Here is a 23,051-nt window from a genome sequence, read left to right as displayed (position 1 = left end):
AATTAGAGCTCATGTTTTTTCATCTTGACTTGATATCTATCTGATGCAAAGATGGTAATAGCTATCTGATAATAAGACAAATTAGGTGACAGATTTGAATTATTCATGATTCCTTTCTGTAGTAATACACATTACACATTTTACACATCTGGTTTCCATCTATTGGCTTCTCAGAGTGTGATCTGTGAAAACATTCCCTGCAGCCTGTTTTCACTTCAGTTGAAAATAAACATTAAAAATTACCCTCTGTCCATTGTGCAGTACAGCAATGTACTTCCTTTTTAAACGTCTTACTGCTGGCAGCTACTGTATGTAGCAACAAAAGCGGGCATCGCCTACAACATTTTCCTGGGAGAAACACACCATCGTCTCTGTTTTTGAATAACAAAACCAGAGTGTGTCTTTCTCTAGGGAACTGTCTTTGGCATCACTGTTCTGTTTTCAAGGTTTGACAGCTGCCTGTTAACCGTCTGAAAAGCGTTTCTATTTTCGTCTGAGCTAAAGTCAGGAAACACACTCAGGCATAGTAGAGAATATAATTGAGAAAACGCATGAAGGGCGCTTTACAGGACAGAAAATGTTGCATCAGTGAGGAGAAAATAAAGTTTTGGAGAGAAAAGGTGCATCTCAGACTTTGTCACACCCAAAAGGGCAGGCGTTCTCAATGTATACTACAAAAATAAGTGAAACAATATTTAAAAAACCCCCAACAACAACTAGAATTGCTGTATGCCTCTGCAAACCTGTCAGATTGCAGTTCACATTCATATCTATAAAAACACTGATGCTTCACACACATTGCCTCACCCCCTTCTGTTACTGAGATATGGGTCAGTAATGGGCAAAAAACTGTTTTTGCATAACATTATGATGTCACAGTGAAGTTGACATTTGTCTTTTTGGATATAAAATGCCATCACTTGATAATGTTATCCTATTAGACATTTGTGTGAAATTTTGTCATAGTTAGCATGACACTTTTTAAGTTATGGCCAAAAAAAACAAAACAAAACTGTGAGGTCAAAGTGACCTTGACCTTTGACTGTTGACCACCAAATTCTAATCAGTTCATTCTTGAGACCAAGTGGATGTTTGTGCTAAATTTGAGATTATGTAAAGGCCTTCTTGAAATATCACATTTATGAGAATAAGACGTTGCAAGGTCACAGTGGCCTTGACCTTTGGCCACCAAGTTGAGTCAACGTAGATGTTTGTGCCAAATTTCAAGAAATTCTCTCAAGGTGTTTTTGACGTATTGCGTTCACAACAATTTAACAAATGCAAGGTCACAGTGACCTTGACCTTTGATCACCAAACAGTATATCGTTAAGTTCAAGTGGACAATTGCACCAAATTTACAGAAATTCCCTCAAGGCTTTCAAGATATCACGTCCACGAGAATGGGACAAATGGATGGACAACCGGAAAACATAACGCGTCAGGCCATGGCTGTTGCCGGTGTAAAGGAAGGGATTCCACTTTGATCAGAGGGGTGCATTTTTGGCCTGTGTGACCATCCATCCAACCTAACATCTCAAATTAGTCCACAGTTACCAAAACTTTGAAAACACAGAAAACATACAGTGCATGTTTCTCTGCCTACCTTCACATTCTCCTGTTACAGGGTCTCTGTAGGTGTGGGAGGGGCAGGCTGCCAGACATGCCCCGTTGTGCAAAGTGGCCTCGGGGTCCGTACAGGCATCACAGTCATTGTTGTTTGGGCCGTCACACAAAGCGCAGTCAGGGTGGCAACGCAAACACTCCCTTTGGTCTTTGTCCTCAAAGAACCTCTCGGGACAGTCTAGCACACACAGGCCCTCGTGGAGAAAGTGATACTCCTCACAGTCTGCACAAAGAACAGCTTTTAGCACTGCATGGAAGAACAATTTAGTACAACTCAGTGAAACTATACTAAGTCCCCTAAAGTCTTTGAGAGAAATGCAAGAGGAAGAAAAGCCCCGTCTCTGTCGGGCATGTATTTCACTTGGGAAAAAAGTGACGAGACATGAATGAAAAACAGACTTGAGACAGTCAAAATGAGTCAAATGTTGTCATCCTGACAAGTACACTCACTTGGACACAGCGGATGAAATAAACATGTCTGGAATTATCATAACAATGCAATTACTACAAGAACAAAACTAAGAGTTATAGAAAATGATCAGCATGCCAACATGTTTACAATAACAATGCAACATGGTGATGATTGGCAGGTATTATGTTTATCATGTTTACCATCCTAAATGAGCGTGTAAGCAAGCTAACAATCTCTAATTACAGAGTACAGCTGAGGCTGATGGGAATATATAGTCTGCGGGTATTTTCTCATAAACCAAAGTATTGTAAAAGTAGTGTTGATGATGCTTCAGCAACAGTTTAGAGATCACCAGTTATTACAGGTATAACTAGAAAAGTATACTCAATAGAGTGCAGGGCAGAGTGTGTGTCTAGTGTGTATCCTAACAGTAGTGTAACAAAGGGAAGACAATATGCAGATAAGAAGAGGTGACTCTCATCTCTCTTATCTGCATAAAACTTCCACAGAGATGTGCCTCGCAGAGAGCTGCAGAGATGTGCCGTGCACTTCCTTAAAAATGTGACTATGTACCAGGCACCACAGATGCCACAGAAGTTTGATACACCCATGTGTAACATCACATGCTATTTACAATACACTGCAGTACTATATATGTCTGGTGTGACCAAGAGGTACCTGCACCAGCCCACACAGAATGCATGGGCACACAGCTGCAGAAATATAAACTTGGCATTGCAGTAAAGATGACAACAGAGATGACAAAAACTAGGATTTATTCATCTCATGTCGTGCCTAACTAAAGTGTACCATAACAAATCAGGTATGGAATTAATCTGCAGATGCTCGGATTCAAAATGAGATTGGACTTTTCTATGGATGTCAGTTTTTGAGCCAAGACAAAGGCCAAAATGTGGCCTGCAACAGACTAGGTAAGGCCTGATTTTAGACTAACAATTGCTGGAAAGGCCTTTTGCTATGTGAGTTTGTGGCTCCCACCAACCGGTTTAGAGGAGTGGGAGTCAGCAGCCAATGACAGTATGAGAAAGTCAATAAAACAGGTTTTTCAAAAATTGTAAATAACTGCAACCACGCGAGGTCCTTGAGCAAACAGTCATTAATGCAAACAAAAATATTAGGCTGATGGGTCCAGTAGTATGCATGATTGCTGCAGACAGACAGACAGACACACAAAAACACATACGACCGAGCATGTAATGCCTTCCAGGCTTACATCTGGCGGAGGTAATAATTAATCATATGACAGACATTGATAAATGAATGAATCAATCCAATAGTTTCTTATTTTTCACTTAAAAAATGAAAATGTCATCTTAATGGTGGTGCTAAAGGAAATGTCAGGGGATCATCAATCTCATTAGGATACACGAGTCATAAATTTCATGGCAATCCGTCCAACAGTTGTAAGAGATATTTCAGTTCCATCTCTGGAGACATGTCGCCACTGTGGTTAAAAATAAAGTTGCTGCTAATGATAACACTACCCAAAGACAACTGTAGAAAGTTAAAAGCACATTTTGGGTGAGACTGAATGAGCTCTAACAGCTGAATCTGTTCCAGTTTGCATTGTGTTTCAGTACCTATGCACTGTCCGAGTGGGTTGCACTCCTGGCAGGCTGAGGGGCAGTGTTGGCACTCCCTGTCCCGTTCAGTGTGCGCTGGAGGACACTCCTCCACACACTGGTGCTTGTGTAGGAGGAGAGGCTCTTCACAGCTGAGGCAGTGGGTGGCGTTCCTCCCACAGGACGCACAGCCTGCCGCGCAGCTACGACACACCTGGCCCGCAGGATAACCCCTGTGAGGAGCCAAAAAGACATGAGAAGACACAAATGGACAGACACGAGATTTATAGTGCATGTATGCTTTTGTATCCTTGTCCATATCAGCTGAATCAGGCTGCATGGACAAATCACTAAACACATTTTCAAAATCCTACTTGAGATTGTGGCAAGTAAAAACGTTGTATTAAGTCTCCTGTAAATTAATTATGTTTTCCTTGTTAGTATGTGTCAAGCTGGATGTACTGCATACGTATATAAGCTGCAGATATTTTTATATTAAATATACCATCATGAATGTGTGCACTGCTGCTGGGATCAGCATGAGGACTGCTCCACTTCAGTCCGGAGAGGACAACTAATAATTCATCCAGACTATCATGTAGTACTTAAGTATTGCTAAAAAAAGCAGCTTGGTAGTTGACAGTAAAAGTAAAAAAATAAAGCCCTCATGGCCAAAAAGTTGAAATGGTCATCTCAGTGCTAATGGAGCTTCAAGGATCTCTTCAGCAAGGACGAGATATTCTTTCAAACTCAAGGATGTCAAATTTACTGGCACATTAACATCAAATAGGAAATGTCAAAATCACGGCCAGGAAATACGTCTCCTGACATTTTATGTTTGGCTCTTCATGCTTCAGACATCTGGCCTGATGTTCAAACACTGTCATTTCCACATGATTCTGCCAGCAGGGTTAAATCCCCACAGTATCTCCAAACGGAGAGTAATCAATTTCCGCATAGAGCTGAAGCACACTCACGTCCTACTATGTAAAAAGCATGTAAATACATTTATACTGATAGGACAGACCCCTGACCTGACACACTGTTGGACACACTGTCCGCCCTGCAGGAACAACTGAGCTTTACGAGTGCTCTGACAGCGGGTGCAGTGCCGAGCGTCCACACACTGCAAGCAGCCTGGAGGGCAGGCCTCACATGCACCACTCAGCCGGCTGGCAAAGAAACCCCCCGGACACTTCGACACACATGTTTGCTGTGTGGTCAGAAACCGCCCTGGAGGAGGAAGAAAGAGTAAACATTACCACTGCGCCGTAAAATAGCTGGCTATGATGTGGTGTAACCATGAAAATACGAAACTGCTGTTGCAGATCAGAAAACATACACACAACTCATCTAAGAAAGTGACTGACAGACCTTTGGCACAGCTTGTACACTGGTTCTTCTCTTCTCCAGAGCAGGACTCACAGGATGGGTGGCAGTCCTCACATGCTCCGTCATCTGGGGGGGAAACAACGCTGTGAACATGACAGAACCACTTACCACTGGCTCTGCTATGGGACCACCATAGTACAAAGTGTTGGGGAGTAACTAGTTACATTTAACAACGTGATGTAAACAACTTAGCAATTAAAAGAAACTGTAATCAGTTAAGGTTAATGAGAAAAAATCATGCAATCAAATTACAGTTAGTAATAGTAATAATAATGTTGGGGTTTAAAAAGGGGTTTAGTTATAAGCTTATGTGTAAAATAAAACATTAATCCTGTAGCTTTGCATATTTTTACTGCCCTGGAACTCCTTCTTTTGGCATATTTCCAAACACCACCGGTCAGCATTGTTGTTTTTGAGTGCGACACCATAAAGGGTGGGATGTCTCTACATCCAGACAGGCTCCATTAATTTGGCTGCATTGCTATGAGCAACAGGAGTCTGCCATTCCTGCAACCAGCCAACCACACCAAGTCGGGTGTCCATGTCATTAGACAACAATGCCTTTCAGTGCTGAAAATTCAACAATATTTTGCCTCTAAAATCAGGAAAGGCCTCTAAATTTACTGTACAGTGCACAGCCTAATTACCTGGAGTGAAATTATATCAACATTGAAATGCTTGATGTTAAACCTGAAGAAACATTTACACGTTAGTGTGTAATGTAACTGTAACCAGTCACATAAGTAACCAAAAAGCAATCAAATATATTAAGTTACATTACTTTGATGGAGTCATTAAAATAGTTACTTTACTCATGACATTTTCAAGAGGGTAACTAGTAATCTGTAACCTATTACATCTCAAAAGTAACATTCCCAACACAAATCATTGTCCTGGTTAACAAATGGAGCCCCAACAGTCAGATGGCTATTTTCTTAGTGACCTATAAGGCACCTATAACAGCAGTTGCTGTAAGATATACAAGATATGCTGTAGCAATATTTCTAGTTGTCTAATTTATACAGACTATAGTTTGATATTATGATATTATATTGAAATACTCTGATCAGCTTTTGTGTCATGAGCTAGACGAGAACATTGATACCACTCTTAAGTTTGTACGCTAAATACGAAGGTTAGCCTAGCTTAGCTTATCTTAGCATAAAGACCGGAAGCAGGGGAAAAAAGTTTGTCTGGCTCCGACCAAAGTTTAAAATTGTGCTTAATGACGCATTACAGTGCCCTCCAAAAGTATTGGAACGGTGAGGCCAATTCCTTTATTTTTGTTGTAGACTGAAAATATTTGGGTTTGACATCAAAAGATGAATATGAGACAAGAGATCAACATTTCAGCTTTTATTTCCAGGTATTTACATCTGGATCTGATACACAACTTAGAAGATAGCACCTTTTGTTTGAACCCACCCATTTTTCATGAGAGCAAAAGTATTGGAACATGTCACTGACAGGTGTGTTTTGTTGCCCAGGTGTCTCCCAATTACATTGATTATTCAAACAATAAATAGCACTGAATGTCTGAGCTCAGTTTCAGATTGGGTACGATAGATTTTGCCTGTGCAGACTGCATTTAGAGGTGGAACCAACATGAAAACCAGAGAGCTGTCTATGGGTGAAAAAGAAGCAATTGTGAATCTGAGAGAAGATGGACAATCAATCAGAGCCATTGCACAAACATTGGCCACAGCCAGTACAACCATTTGGAATGTCCTGAAGAAGAAAGAAACCACTGGTGTACTAAGCAACAGACGTCGAACAGGTAGACCAAGGAAAACATCAGCAGTTGATGACAGAAACATTGTGAGAGCTGTAAAGAAAGACCCTAAAACAATTGTTAGTGACATCAGCAACAACCTCCAGAGGGCAGGAGTGAAGGTATCACAATCTACTGCTCGCAGAAGACTTCATGAACAAAAGTACAGAGGCTACACCAGAAGATGCAAACCACTCATTAGCAAGAAGAATAGGAAGGCCAGGCTGGAATTTGCCAAAAGGTACAGAGATGAGCCTCAAAAATTCTGGGAAAAAGTTTGATGGACTGATGAGACAAAGATTAACTGATGACAGAAAGGCGAAAGTTTGGAGAAAGAAAGGATCTGCTCATGATCCCAAACATACAAGCTCATCTGTGAAACACAGTGGAGGTAATGTCATGGCTTGGGCTTGCATGGCTTCTTCTGGGACGGGCTCTTTCATCTTCATTGATGATGTAACACATGATGGTAGCAGCAAAATGAACTCAGAAGTCTACAGAAACATTTTGTCTGCTAATTTAAAGAAAGATGCAACCAAACTGATTGGGAGATCCTTCATCATGCAGCAAGATAACGACCCAAAACACACTGCCAAAACAACAAAGGAGTTCATCAGGGGCAAGAAGTGGAAGGTTTTAGACTGGCCAAGTCAGTCTCCAGACTTTAACCCAATAGAGCATGCATTTTACCTGCTGAAGAGGAGACTGAAGGGAGTAACCCCCCAAAACAAACAACAACTGAAAGAGGCTGCGGTGAAAGCCTGGAAAAGCATCACAAAAGAAGAATGCAAAAGTTTGGTGATGTCAATGGGTCACAGGCTTGATGCAGTTATTGAAAGCAAAGGATTTGCAACTAAATATTAAGTCTCATTCACTTTAATCTATTTTAAGTTTATATGTTCCAATACTTTTGCTCACCTAAAAATTTTGTGTTCCATTACAAATAATGCTATCTTCTAAGTTGTGTATCAGATCCAGATGTAAATACCTGGAAATAAAAGCTGAAATGTTGATCTCTTGTCTCATATTCATCTTTTGATGTCAAACCCAAATGTTTTCAGTCTACAACAGAAGTAAACGAATTGGACTCACTGTTCCAATACTTTTGGAGGGCACTGTATATCTCTTTTATTCAATCTCGTCCTATTTTGTGTCTATTTCTTGTTGTACTTTTTAACATACTGTATGGTGTGTCCAGGAATGTCCTGGACACAGTGTCCATGAGAAAATAGAGGCAGAGAGCCCAGTTTCTGCAGATGAATACACTGCCATATACTTCTAGTAGGTTGTAAGGGACGACTGAGAGGGATTACTTTTGCATACCTCTAAATATTGTTTGTTTGCATAGTATACCTTTAAATATTTACTTACAGAGAGTTGTTTTACTGGAGGCTTTATGAATATTTCTTGGCAGGCCCCAGTGACTTCCATGAGTCTCGTCACCAACTTGCCCGGCAACCTTTAGCTTTGGACAGAGCCAGGCTAGCTTTTCCCTGATGCTTTTGATCTGTGCTAAGCTAAGATAATTGCCTTCATGCTGTAGCTTCAAATTAAAGGTAGAGACATGAGAGTGGTATGAATCCTTTCATCTAACTTTCAGCAAGAAAGCATGTTTCCCCAAATGTCTCCCAAAAGCAGCATTTAGGGAAAAAAACCAACTGAGATTAGCACTTAAACCCACTCTTCACTATCTAAATCAAGCGGCAATTACACAAAAGCCTCACAGCATCCTGCAACATTGTGCTTTTCCAGATTTTGTGTGAAGGTTTGAGACTTTAATCTCAGGTTTTGTAGTTGCTAAGATTAAAAGTTTAAGAATAACTTTACTTATGTGTGTTCATTTTCGACCTTTGTTAAAATGGTATGTACTTTTCTCAGAATTACTTTAGTTCCTATAATTAAGATGTCTTGCCTCGCACTAATTACCATATGTTGTTTTAAGGTCTGCTCAACTAATTCTTGGGGGGAACTAAATGTTCAGCATATACAATCAATTATTTCAAAGTCCGTATCTGGCCGACGTTCAGTACTTCTGCCTGTTTCGAGTACTTAAGTTGGTGCGGGGTTCAGGGACGGTGGCACACAGACCAATTACCCTCCAAGATTTCTTTTCTGCCCCTGTGAAAGTGCCCAAATCCCTGATTCATTATGAGCAGACAGTTGGATTAGTGGAATACATAAGTATTAGTCTCACCGCTGCGAAAGGTCTTAATGGGACAGACCTCATGGTCAGACACACACTCTCCGTTTTCGAGCGTCTTCCCTTCCTCACACGACAGACAGTCGTCGTCCTCCGGGCCGTCACATGTCACACAGTCTGAGTGACACTCCTCACAGTCATTGGTGTCTTCGTCGCCATAGTAACCATCGGGACACACTGAAACACAACTCCCCTCTGGGAAAAAGTAGACGTTTCTCTGTTTTTTTTAAAACAATATTGTATGTATGACGCTTAGCTGGGCAAGTTCACTATTTGAGGTACTTTAACTTTACTTAAATGGGAACTCCAATAATTTCACACATCAAAGTTTATTTACAGGTCCTTTGTCAAAATCCAGTTTTAATACCTGACCAGTTGACATCATGCTTACATGGTGCATGTTCTTAAAAAAAATGTGTAATCAAAACATCTCATACTAACTTAAACAGGTAGATTTAGGAACGACAACTTTTCTTTTGCTAGAATGTTAATGTGGCCCTGGCTACAGTTACTAGTCTCTTTATAAGATTAATATTTGAAAATGTATGATCATTTTGTGTGGTTGTGATTCGCTAAATTACCTGACAAAGAAGTAACAGAAGTAGGTAAAATTAGCTTGATCTGCTGTAACGTTTTAATACTGCTTACAAGCTAAGCATAAGTTTTAATAAAACAATTATACTATATTCATAGTATCAGTAAGCAGCCTGTGTGCATGCTAATCACTTACGCTACTCAATAATATCTATTTTTACTTTTAGTAAAATTTTAAATTGCACCACTTCCCAGTGGTGAAATGTAACAAAGCACATTTACTTAAGTGCTACACTTAAGTACAAATTTCTGTGTCCATTTTCTGCAACTTTAGACTTAATGCACTCCATTTCAAAGGGAAATAATGCACTTTTTACTCCACTACATTTATCTGAAAGCTACAGTTACTGGTTACTTACAGATTTAAAATTTTACAGACAAAACATGAGACTATCTTATAAAATATGATGCACTGTTTTAGAGTAAGCAACCCCAAAGTAATTCAAACAATTAAAAACCATCTATGAGAGGAAGAAATACCACTTGAAGCTACAGTGGGTGCCTTTATATGCAAATATTTTTTAGTTTTCATAAATGTCACTATGTCCTGACAGTACTACATAAGGCAGATAATCTTTGAAAAAATCATGCTCCTACGTCTCCTTGTATTGCTCCTAATGGCATTTGCAAGAATAAAAAAAACACCCAATCAGAGCCAAGACGTCAATCATGTCAGTCACTGCTAATAAACTGCAGTCAAACTGTCAAACTAGGCAGCCATATAAAATATAAATCATGTTTCTGTTAGTGCATTGCCTTTTGCTCACCTCAAATGTTTTCAGAAACATATTTTAGTGTACTGTTTAGCTGTAAAATGACAAAGTTTGTGACCAGGCCACCATGTTCAAAGCAGTAGAGTGAAAAACAAGCACCACACACCAGCCAGACCAACGTTCTCATTTTACAGCTAAACAGTACACTAAAATATGTTTCTGAAAACATTCGAAGTGAGAAACAAGCAATACAGTCACAGGATATTGGTTCAGATGCCCTGTTTGACCGCAGTTCACGAGAAGAGCAATCACTGCTGACTGATTGACAGCTGCTGTCTGAAAATGACCTCTGATTGGCCAAAGTCTCCCGTCATGGGCTAGATTTTCTAGAGCCTGAAACAGAGCCAGGAGGAGGAGCAGAGGTGTAGCTTCTCTCAGACCACTTGAAATAAAATATGCTTAAAGTATATTATGAGATTTTTGCCCAGTGACGCCAAAATTAATCTGCTTACCCCAGCTTTAAACATCAGTATCAGCATCAGTAATAACAATCCAACATATAATATATAATAGTATAACATTCATATTTTAAGTGACATTTTCAAGACTTGTAGTGGAGTATCTTTATGCTGCAGTACTGATAGTTTTAAAGTGAAAGAACTGAGTACTTCCTCCACCCCTTTAATAATAATAATGCATCATGCCTTTATGTCTTGACCATGTGGGGCAGTCCTACCTGATAAGAAGAGGTCTGTCTCACACCAGTAGCACTCATGTTCATCACAGCTCACACAGTTGTCATCACATGGAACACAGGTCATCTCCTGTTCCACGCCATACGTCTTAGCCGGGCAGTTTTTGTAGCAGCCATCCTGAAAACTGATAACACAAACAGCAGTCTATACCTGCGGTTTTACCTTACACACACACACACACACACACACACACACACAAATCCACTCCACTCTCAGAGCAAAAAGGGGCCTTTTCATTCTAGTATAGCAGTGAACTGAGAGGCAGAGAGGCGAGATCACACATGGCGACAGTGAGGCACACAGCCTTACTTGTAAAAGCCCTCAGTGCAGGAAAGGCAATGCCTGGGGTTATCTGTTGAAAGCAGACAAAAAAACTCAGCTCTCTTTTTAAACAGGAACTACCAGGAGAAACCCTTGAACATGGTCGGGAACACACTGAGGAGGAGAGCTTTGTCTACTGTAGGCAGCGTTCATTTGGGGAAAACTTATTACAGCTATGGCACCATCACTTACACAAGACACACTTCCTGCAGCCCTCCTCACAGGCCATGCAGTCATTGTAATCTGGATCCTCCACCTCCCCTGAGACAAAAAAAAGAGAGTGTGAAAGAAAGATACAAGGAGAGAAAAGAGGGTGAAAGAGCAAAGGGACAGATGTAAGATGATGCTTTTCAAGGTCATTTTTGACAATGCATGACAGATATAAGACAACCAGCTCATAAATAACACTGTGACCTTGTTTACCTTCTCCACACTCCAGCTTCGCACACACTCCATCAGAGATGTAGTATGAGGAGTTGCACTTGAGGCAGTGGGTGGGGCTTGTGCAGAGCCAGCAGTGGTCCGAACAGGGCTCACAGCTCCTCTCCTTGGTGTGGTAAAAGGCCTCGGGACAGGCATCCAGACACTGGCCTTTATGCAGGTAACGCTCCAGTCCAAACTTATCTGGAGGAAGAATCATGGTGTATGTTGAACTTTCTGGTTATGAATGCATTTGATTTTCCAAAGCCAGTTCAATTTGGATTATGGTGTCAAGGTACTAAAATACACAGGTCCAGTGTGTAGAAGTTGGGGGCATCTATAAGCAGAAATGGTATGCAATGTTCATAGCAATGTTTTCATTAATTTATGAACACCTGAAAGTAAGAATCGTTGTTTTCCATTACCTTAGAATGAGCCGTTTATATTTACATATGGAACAGGTCCCCTTCCACTGAGTCCGCCATGTTGTTTCTTCATTAGCCCAGGACAGATAAATTAAGCTCTGGCTCTAGACAGGGCCATTAGTGTTTTTGTGTCAGTCACCATAATTCTCCTACACGCTTGGTACACAATGGAAGTTTCAGTTTTGCAACTGCACTACATTTAGATGCCACTAAATCCAACACACTGGACCTTTAAGTTTGAAGTTAAAAACAACCATTTTACTCTTTTGGCTTAGAACAATGCACAAAACATTGAGCTCATCATGTAGCCACATGGGAAATAATATGTTTTAGTTTTCTGAATGTTACCTTGTACACTGTAGTTAAATCTGCTCTGATCAATCCCTCTGTATTAACAATGCATTAAATAACTATGTGTAATGTAAAAGGGGCCACCTGTAGTGATGAACACACCTGACTCTGAAGTTCTTTTCAGCTCTATCAGCTTGTGGCTATTTTAAAAAGGAGGGTTTTTATGGGACACCATATCACACAAGTGGCGATTCTAATGACAACTCTTTCTGACCAGTCAGTGGTCTGTAGTATCTTAACTCGGCTCAGTTCACTTGGAACCGTGACCAAGGTGGTACAAAAAAACAACAACAACCTAGTTTTGATGCAGCCAACAGCGGCAAGACAGGCTGAAATGTTACTACTCGCACCATCAATGTACATCCAAAAAAAGTGTTTTTGTCACTGACAGGCTCAGATTGTTATCGAAGTGTCTGTCAACATGACAGAAAAGATCACTACTGAGATGGACCTTTTTGTTAAAAAATAAGATCCTTTTTGTTTAACCAGACACAGTCCAGCCATTGCTAATGCAAAATTCACCAAACTCCAATTACTGTTTATATAAATTGAGTCTGGTGGGTTTGGCTATGGCAAGTTTGGGGCTGTTTCTGGTTCAACAAAAGCATCTTAGTTTTTGACAAAAAAGGTCTATCTCTGTAGGGATACTTTCCATAATGTTGAAAGACACTTAGAATAATAATCTGAGCCTGACCTGTCAGTGGCACTTTCATTGGATGTAAATTGACAGTGCACAAATGCCCTGCTGACTGCAGCCCTCTTGTTTAATACTGGACCAATTTCAAAACTGTCGTTACAATCAGTCACTTAGAAAATCCGGTCCAGGTTGAACAATACCAAACTTACCTTTTTGGTAAAGGAAGTGTACATGTATGTAGAATTTTATCTTTTAGGATGATCTGCTTTGTGTGCATGTATATACATTATTGTACTGAGTGATTCTGAGACCATTACAGTGACTGCAGTGAGGGGGAAAATTACTATTTCCAGTTTCCCATGGAAGCAACAGATGAACATGATCAGCAATATGTGGAATTAGGACACCTAACAGGACACCATGATAAATTAATCAGTCCATTGTATGTCACACACACACACACACACACACACACACACACACACACACACACACACACACAGCAAAATTTACTTTTTCAGTCCTCACCAGTGTCACAGCTGGTACAGTTGGCAGGCCCGGCATCCACACAGGTGGCACAGGTGTGGTCACACAGGTGGCACTGGCCACCTGATTGGTACTTGCCCTTGGCACACTCCACCACACAGTGGCCCTCATCTAGAGCCCTGCAGCCAAAAACAACAACACTGAAACCAGTTTTTCAGCTGCAACACCACAAAATCAACAGATATGAATTATGTCTATGCAAATGAGCTGAACTCATTTCGATCCCAGCATGCAACATATGGCAGAGTTACACAGATGAAGCTGAGTGTGTTGACACAGTGAGAACAGAGGGAGGGGTGAGCACGGTTGGTTAAACTAGGAGGCAATGAGGATTTTTAGGCACTGATGATAATTGTTTGAAGTTCAAATTTCTGAACCAATTGATCTGATGATGAGTAATATATGAACAACACTAACCTATCCCTAACACTGTATACAGCAACTGTTCTTTGCTGTACATTTTTCATTGGTTCAATTTTCTTCTGACAAATTATGGAGAAAACAACAGACCATAAATGGCACATTTTGTTTTTTCATATTCAGTCCAATCAATTAATCTGCAGATTATTTTTTCCCAATTCATCAATGAATTGTCTATCAATGAAACATCAACAATAATATGATTGCTGGAAAGAGACATTGCTGTTGAGTTTTTCAAATGTATTTTTTGGCTCTTTGAGCACCACAAACCAAGTGCCATCTAGTTCCATTATATTTGAGAGAAGGCAGACATCTCCAAGACTTGGCGACTCACACCAAAACAATCTAGATTGACATTTATAATTACCACCCTGCGGTTGTAAGCCTCTGCACAACAGTCAAGTTTCTCTTACAGTTTACATCGATGTCTGTGAAAATGACAGCAAAGAAGATCTATACAATCAGCACAGTTTCAAGGTGGGCACCCAAGATTTGTGTCACCAATTAAGTGTCTGACCAAATGCCTCCCCTTCTGGTGCCCAGTTATAACGCTGAATAATGGTCAGAAAATGATGCAGAACATTATGATGTCACAGTGAAGTTGACCTTTTGGATAAAAAATCTCATTATTTCATCCTATTAGACATTTCTGTGAAGTTTTGTCATAATTAGCGTATGAATTCTTGAGTTAAGGCCAAAAACAAATTTTGCGAGGTAACACTGACCTTGACCTTTGACCACAAACATCCAATCAGTGTATTCCTCAGTCCAAGTGGACATTTGTGTCAAATTTGAATGCATTCCCTCACAGTGTTCTTAAGATATTGCATTTACAAAAATGAGATAGATAAGGTTACACAGACTTTACCTTTGACCACCAAAAACTGGTTAGTTCATCATTGAGTCCAAGTGGACATTTGTGTGAAATTTGAAAAAAATCCCTTATGCTATTTCTGAGATATCGCATTCACGAGAATGAGATGGATGCATGGTCACAGCGACCTTGACCTTTGATTCTTGACCACCAAAATCTAATCAGTTCATCCTCGAGTCTGAGTCAACCTTTGTGCCAACTTTAAAAGAAATTCCCTCAAGGCGTTCTTGAGATATTGTGTTCATGAGAATGAAACAGGCCATTCACAGGTCACAGTGACCTTGACCTATCACCACCAAAATCTAATCAGTTTATCGATCACCAAAATCTAATCAGTTTATCATTGATTCCAAGTGCACATTTGAGCCAAGTCCCTTGAGGCGTTCCTGAGATATCATGCTCACAGGGGTGGGACGGACAACCTGAAAACATAATGCCTCCAGTCATGGCTATTGCCACCATGGAGACATAAAAAGCACTACAGCTAAGAGGAAAAATATGTATTACTGATTTTGGGGTGAACTGTCCCTTTAATAACATGCACAATTCATTTTCATCTATATAGAATTGGTCAGAAGCTTACAGGCTTTGACTGTAAGAATACATCGGTGTATTATTTGTCCCTCTTCATCATGGTGAAGCATCATTTTTTCCTCAGAGAAAACAGTGGGATGTATCAATTTCCCCTCTGACCCTGAATCTAAAAAGTCAAGACCAACTCACCGTGAAGAAACACAGCTGATGCAGTCTTCTTTTTGCGGCCCTGTGCACTTCAGACACGTTGCATCACACGCGTGGCACTTTCCATTACTGTCCTGGTACTCTCCTGATAGACATGCAGCAAGAGAACGACGCTGACTCAGAAATGAATAACCACCTGAGGCATAGATACCACAGGATGCAAGCCACATATACAGAACATCTCCACACTATACATTTTTCAAGATAAACCCGGCTGACTAACGATGATACATACTGTATCACGTTGTAAATGTATACATATATAGAGATAAAGAGCCCATAAAACAGCCTATATACTGCCATCATACCTATGCAGCTGTTGGGTATGTTTGATATTAATTCAGTTAAAAGAAAGAGTTGTATTTGAGAAGTTAAAGAAGTTAGAGAACTTCATCGGTTGAGGTCGCTTTATATTTATCTAGCAGCGGTGTGCCAACATGTAATAGAGCAAGAAGATGGTTGACTGACCCTCTGTGCACACAGTGTTAACAACGCACACTCCCTCCTCCAGGCTGTGACCGCTGGAACAGCTGCTGCAGTTCCCCCGGCTCTGCCCCACACAGGTGAGACAGCTGGCGTCACACCTGAGGAGGAGAGCACAGAGACTGAACACATGCGCACACAAACACACGCGTACTGACCACGAAAAACACACAAAAGGGGGAATAAAACTCTATCCATACAGGCACACAACTACAAACACACACACAGCAGCCAACCACCAGAATAAGGCCTGCCATCAGCAGATAAACAAACCACCCACACCTGAACACACACCAGTGAGCTCACCTCCTACATATCCTGTGCCCATCAGCTATCTCTGGGTTTGGTTCGGTGGCGTAGAAGCCAGCACTGCAGGAGAACACACACCTCCACTCCTCCGTCAAGTAGCCTTCTGCACAACGGGTGCACGCCGCAACACCTGCACCTGATGTCACATGAGGCAGAAACAAAATATGCTCTTAAATGGACAAAAGTCACAAAGGAGTGCTGCAAACAGCCTGCTGCCATGTGTTTAATGAAAGTTTTCATACAGTTCATGACCTTTGACCTGTGCTCTCACCTGCACAGGTAGCGCAGGCCTTGTGACAGGGCTTGCATGTGCCGTCCTCCTTGTCCGGGTAGAATCCCGCTGCGCAGCTCCGCTGGCACCGATTCCCCTGCAGACTTGAGAGGGCGGAGAGAGCATGTGGCACCGTGACACACACAACCAATCATGTGACACCAAGAAGATGACTCATTGCCTTTAGACTGTGGACTCAGTTTTCCAACCCACAGCACACCACCACATGTACTTGGTGAACTGAGTCAGTGAACACAGTATTCCGGAAACTTCTAACCCAGCAATATGGTGAATTTGACAAGGATGTTTTGTTTTCTTGTGCCGATATTTCAAAATGGAAATTAAGAGGCATTTTTCATTATAGGCAAATGATAACACATGCTTGTGACGTAAAAACACTGTGGCTCTTTTTCCTAATTGTTATGATGCTGCAGAGGGTGGTTGCACAGGGACAATCAGTATTCTCAGCGGCTGGATGTGAAGGAGCAGTGTTTACCGAGCAGTTAATTCAAGCATCATCGGAGAATTTGTCTCACCTTGTGTCTGGTTTGCATTCTGTGCAGATGCTGTAGGAGGTGCACTTCAAGCAGTTTTCACTGCACTTCTTGCACATATTTGCATCTGTGGGGAAATCAAACAATACACATGGAATACACATCCGAGCGATTAATCAATCTTACTCACACAGCCCTCAACTGCAGTTACATCAACTGACTATTCATTAGCAGTCTCATATGCAGCTGCTCTGTAAGCCATGGCTCCCTCCATGGTTCACTGGGGGATATTCTTTCTGTATTGTTAAGTATAATTACAAAATGTGACCACACATAATTTATAAAAGCACGTTTAAGGCCAGAAATCCAACCGTGGTCGAGGTAGTAGTTATCCCCGCAGGTGGCTGTGCAGGTACTGGTCCCTTCAGTCAGGTGATGACCAGGTTGACAGGAAGTGCACTGGTCACTGCGGCTCCCGGTGCAGCTCTCGCAGGAGGAGAAGCACCTCTTACAACGCCGGCGGTCGCCCCAGAATCCCCTGGGACACTCTGATACACACATCCTATTGGACCGACACGGACCAAAGCACATAGAGGACAAGAGGTGTGACTCTCTAAATGTGTGGGAGTGGAGACAGTCTGCGTCCATTTTTTGCCATCATGATGAGGTCACTTTTTGTGTTAAGATTTTGGCACAATATATAAACATTTGGACTAAATAACAGCTGATTATTTTAATCTGCAGTATGTGCGATCCATATGCTCTGCAGCAACAGTATCAAACATATACTGTACACTGCATTCTGGATCCACTAAGTGTACTGTGTAATCATGCTAACCTTGTGTTGTTCTTGAACTTGAGAAAAAAGTGTAAACACGTGACACACTGCTGCGGGCTGGGCCCCTCACAACCATCGTCACTGCATTCTGGGTCGCAGGGTCCTGGAAGGGCAAATACTCACAAAGTCACTGCACCACCATGGCAACAACAGAGAAGTTATTCACTTTGCTGGTAGAGCCATAAAAACATAAAAAACTACCTGAACTGACAGAAACTGTAGATCTGCATTAGAGTGCATTTAGTTGCTGTCTGAGAGGTCTGAGCTAGAGTAAGGGGCAGCTTAATATGGGCTGAGCACATGACTCACCACTGTATTCTTCAGTGACATCACTATCCATCGCCATCCCAGCCGATCGGGCTCGCTCACGATGCCTGGGATACGGCTGCTCTGCGGTACCATAAATCACCAGGGACCACTCCTTTAGCGTCCCTATGAAACAACAGAGAAACAGGAAGAGAGGAAAGATAAGAGGCTTGTCCCAGGAGGCCTGCACTGTATTTTAGCTGTACTTTAATGTATGTTTCATAATACTGTGATGTTACAAAGAGGAAGAGCAGACCTAGTTCAGTGTTGTCTCTCTTCTGAGAGGAAGTATCCTGGATTTTCAAAGTCCATCTCCCGGCTGCCGACTCCCCCCAACTGTGAGTTGTCATGAATCCCCAGTTCTGAAATCCCTCGGCGGAGTCGTCAAGAGGCCTAAACCAAAACATTACATAATCATGATGACACTACCACTGTTATTACTGCTGCTGTACTACTACTACTACTACTACTACTACTGCTGCTAATACTACCACCACTACAACTAGTTCTACTGTTGCTAATACTACAACTACAAGTTACACAACTACTGGTTAAACTACTACTACTAATTCTACTACCCATACTGCTGCTAATATTAGCACTGCTACTACTACAACTGCTGCTGTTAATATATACTTGTATAATATATCTTACTACACTGAACAAAAATATAAAACACACAAAAGACCATTTCCCTCAAATATTGTTAACAATCTGTCTAAATCTGTGTTAGTGAGCACTTTGCCGAGATAATCCATCCCACCTCACAGGTGTGGCATATCAAGATGCTGATTAGACAGCATGAATATTGCACAGGTGTGCCTTTGGCTGGATTATCTCGGCAAAGGAGAAGTGCTCACTAACACAGATTTAGACAGATTGTTAACAATATTTGAGGGAAATGGTCTTTTGTATGTATAGAAAATATTTTAGATCTTTGAGTTCACATCATGAAAAATGGTAGCAAAAACAAAAGTGTTGCGTTTATATTTTTGTTCAGTGTATATCTTAGTATATATAATGATGAAAACTCTGTCTGTGGGTGTGTCTGTTCCACGTTTTTCTCCTCACTGTGAATGAAGCAAAATTACATCAATTGGCCAAAGGGGGGCGCTATAGCAACCGATCGAAATTGCAAACTTTGAATGGGCATATCTCATGCCCCGTATGTCATAGGGACATGAAACTTTGCACAGAGATGCCTCTCCTCATGAGGAACAAATCTGCCTCAACAACCCATAACTTCCGGTTATATAGATTTTCCGCCATTTTGAATTTTTTGAAAAATACTTAAAATCGATCTCTTCCTAGGAAGTTTGACCGATCTGCATGAAACTCGGTGAACATAATCTAGGGACCAATATCTAAAGTTCCCTCTTGGCAAAAGTTGGAAAACTTACTAAAACTGAGCTTCTATAAGGCAATGAATATTGCAGAGGGCGTGGCTCATCACATAAAGGTGTATAACATCTCAAGGGTTTCACCGATCAGCACGCAACTTTGTAGGCATATGGCCACACATAATCTGAGGGGACCCCTCCATTATTGACCCGAACAAACAAAATGGGGGCGCTAGAGAACTAATTTCTTATCTAGGCCTAACCGCCATATTGATTTTTACTAAACTTGGTAGATATGTAGAACAGGACGCCTCAAGGTGACTGGAGAGATTTAACTCTAATTGGCAACTGGGTGGCGCTGTAACAACAGAAAAATGCTTAAAAATGTCTAAAATGCGACCGATTGCTGTGGCTCCCCCTGTGGCCAAATGTTGTTTTTTTCAAATTTTTGGTATCACTAAGTCATGGTATGTATGCTGTACATAATCACGGAAACTGTCAGTGTGTCATTCTGTCAGTCAGTCATTCTGTCTGTCTGTCCCACGTTTTTCACTGATGTGGTCAATCTATGTGAAACTGCACAGAGGCATTGAGGATTGGCATAGGTAGAAGGTGACAAAGCTACCAATGGGTATGGACTAGTACTATATACTTACATTACTACTGCTGCTCATACTATAACTGCTAGCTCTACCACTACTACTACTACTACTGGTAATACTATTATTAATGCTGCTACCATTACCACTGGTGCTACTACTACTACTAATGCTAATACTACTACAACTGATGTTAAGCAGTTAAGCAGTTGTAGTACTATTAGTACTATTAGTACTACAACTGCTGCTAATACTACCACTACTAGTTTTACTACTACTGCTAATACTCCTTCCACTACTACAAGTGCCGCTGCTAATACTACTGCAACTACTACTGCTACAACTAACTATACTGCTGCTGCTAATACTACTACTACTAACGTTGCTACCATTACCACCAGTGCCATTACTACCACTGCTAATGCTACTAATACTACTGCAACTGCCGCTGCTAATACTGCTACAACTGCTACAACTAATTGTTCTACTACTGCTGCTGCTAATACTATTACTATTGCTGCTACTGTAACAACCAGCTTCTACTGTTTCCACTATTACCACTTATGGAGCAACGCCTGCGAGCTAGTTCAGGCAGTCAACTCGAGCTGCACTGATTCATACGCACACGTCATACGTCACAACGTACGTCCAAATCTGGTGGTCTCTTTAAGCTGCAAAATCTTCCCAGCAAATGTACATATTTATCCTCCCCATGTTCTTTAAATAATGAGTTTAACACTTAAATCCACCTTGTTGCTATATGCTGTATTTTTGGGATAGCAGTTTGCCAACAGTAAGAAATGCATGAAGGTGAAAATTGCCAGAAATTTAATCTGCCAGTAACTTGCCCAGATAGTATCTGGGTAGTAAAAAAAACAATTGGAGTTTGGCAACTGGTATCTGGCAGATGCCAGTTGCCAAAATCCAAATGCTTTTCCCCTAATGGGACAAGGTGCCAAGCTGAGGAACTTAGTACTGTGAAGTTTTATTATTCTCTGCCTTAAACTGTTATATGCTCTGCTTTAAACAACAATGTTTTCATAGATTGCTGTAAGTGGAAACCATGTGGTGCAGCTATAGGGAGAGGGTGGTTATATTTTCCACACATTCTGTCCGTGATTGAGCATCGCTCTTAGTTACCTGTTAGCCAGCAGCTGCGACACGGTGCCTGAAGGTGACGTGAGCGTAATGGAAAGGTCGCCGCGACGACTGTGAGTGATGGTAACACGGACAACGACATGCTCCACATAAACAACGTGCTGCAGGGGCTTGCTGGAGCAGCCTGTGCTCTCATACGCAGTCGTCAGTGGCGAGCCGGGATGAATAGTTCTGTCATGAGAAGCGAGACAGGAAAAGAATAAAGACATATAGTGAGTGGCAGAGATGAGAGGAGGTTGAAAACAAGGAGCACAGTCACAAGGAAAGGCACAGTAAAGAAGAAGGGAAAAAAGTAATGTGTGCGAATCAATGTGAGAGAAATCCATGTGAGAAGTGAGACAGAAATAGATAAAGCGTGATAAAAGGGGAGGAATCAAGGGAAGCCCTGACTCAAAGCGAAGATGTCTCGCAGTGCAGTCGGTGTGATACCTGCTCAGCTGGATGGAAGCCTCCTCCACACACTCATGCTGTGAGGGGACTTGTTTCCAATGCTCGGCCTCCTTCACCATACTCTCAGCATCCAGCAGGCCGAAGCCGTACAGGTGGCTCACTGAGAGAGAGACACACACACACACACACGCACACAGACACACACACATATACCACATTAGCTGGGGCATAAAAGGAGCTGTTGCTTATAAAAAAACATCACGCACTCCTGGGACTTTGTAGGCGTTTATTACTGTTCTGCTCACAGTATCTCATTAGTTTGTACGCTCACTGTTTGATAGTTTCCCTAAAAAGAGCTGAGAGAACATTTACCAAAATATGCTTATCAAGCTAAACTTATCTTTGCTCATCTTCTTTATTATAAGTTTTGAGAAGATTGGATTCAAAAGACATCATGTAATTATTCATTTTCTCCAAACTACTTGCAAATACTGAAATAAAAAAAAACTAGTTAGAGTTAGAAATTTAGAAGTCCAATGAGAATACCTTTGTATCCGGCTCCATTAACGAGCCAGTCAGGAGCAAGAAGATGATGAGATTTTGAGGTTCGTACAATAATGTGCTGCACATCCCTCCAGGTTAGTAAAGGGCTGAGGAAAGGTCAAACAGAGAAAAACATTTTACTCTCATCACCCGACCAAACCTATTAAACAGTGCCTGCATGTATGGATTTTGTGTGTGTGGGAGAGCTGCTTACTTGGCGTTCAGAGTGAGAGCGATGACGCCTGCAGCCACTGAGGAGGAGAGCGAGGTCTCGGATTTAGCCCGACTGCAGCTCTGCTGTGGACCCAATGTTACCTGTCGAAGACACCGATTCAACAGTATTCACCTGCCTTTACACAGAACTGTGCTTTTCTTCTTTGCTCAATGGCTTTAATGGAGTAGACATTTGGGTTGAGAGATACAATAGTATACCACTAGACATTACACATGTCTATCATCAAATATTTTATTATACTGCTCAATCTTAATTTTCCATGTTCTTATTTTTTTTTTTTTAACTTATTTTTTATTTAAACAACCAA

The 23,051-nt window shown here is 41.3% G+C and overlaps 1 protein-coding gene across 1 annotated transcript in view; it reads right to left on the bottom strand.

The window, feature by feature from the left end:
* The window catches only part of pcsk5a (proprotein convertase subtilisin/kexin type 5a), a 41,928-nt gene that overhangs the window by 6,358 nt on the left and 12,519 nt on the right, over positions 1-23,051 (bottom strand). The window contains exons 9-31 of the mRNA XM_049559936.1: positions 22,724-22,824; positions 22,513-22,616; positions 22,006-22,126; positions 21,559-21,747; positions 18,736-18,872; positions 18,483-18,605; positions 18,174-18,276; positions 17,707-17,897; positions 17,378-17,462; positions 16,842-16,945; positions 16,568-16,706; positions 16,247-16,362; positions 15,761-15,863; positions 13,726-13,862; positions 11,788-11,988; positions 11,557-11,625; positions 11,353-11,395; positions 11,025-11,167; positions 8,976-9,176; positions 4,993-5,076; positions 4,653-4,851; positions 3,637-3,851; positions 1,604-1,846 (exon numbers count right to left, since the gene is read on the bottom strand). Coding sequence (XP_049415893.1) covers positions 1,604-1,846; positions 3,637-3,851; positions 4,653-4,851; positions 4,993-5,076; positions 8,976-9,176; positions 11,025-11,167; positions 11,353-11,395; positions 11,557-11,625; positions 11,788-11,988; positions 13,726-13,862; positions 15,761-15,863; positions 16,247-16,362; positions 16,568-16,706; positions 16,842-16,945; positions 17,378-17,462; positions 17,707-17,897; positions 18,174-18,276; positions 18,483-18,605; positions 18,736-18,872; positions 21,559-21,747; positions 22,006-22,126; positions 22,513-22,616; positions 22,724-22,824 — 3,151 coding nt within the window. The remainder of the gene's footprint in view (positions 1-1,603; positions 1,847-3,636; positions 3,852-4,652; positions 4,852-4,992; positions 5,077-8,975; positions 9,177-11,024; positions 11,168-11,352; positions 11,396-11,556; positions 11,626-11,787; positions 11,989-13,725; positions 13,863-15,760; positions 15,864-16,246; positions 16,363-16,567; positions 16,707-16,841; positions 16,946-17,377; positions 17,463-17,706; positions 17,898-18,173; positions 18,277-18,482; positions 18,606-18,735; positions 18,873-21,558; positions 21,748-22,005; positions 22,127-22,512; positions 22,617-22,723; positions 22,825-23,051) is intronic.

The sequence above is a fragment of the Epinephelus fuscoguttatus genome, linkage group LG18, assembly GCF_011397635.1.
Source record: "Epinephelus fuscoguttatus linkage group LG18, E.fuscoguttatus.final_Chr_v1".
Classification (NCBI taxonomy): domain Eukaryota; kingdom Metazoa; phylum Chordata; class Actinopteri; order Perciformes; family Serranidae; genus Epinephelus; species Epinephelus fuscoguttatus.
Note: the sequence above shows the minus strand (reverse complement) of the source record. Positions and strands in the feature narration are given on the sequence as shown.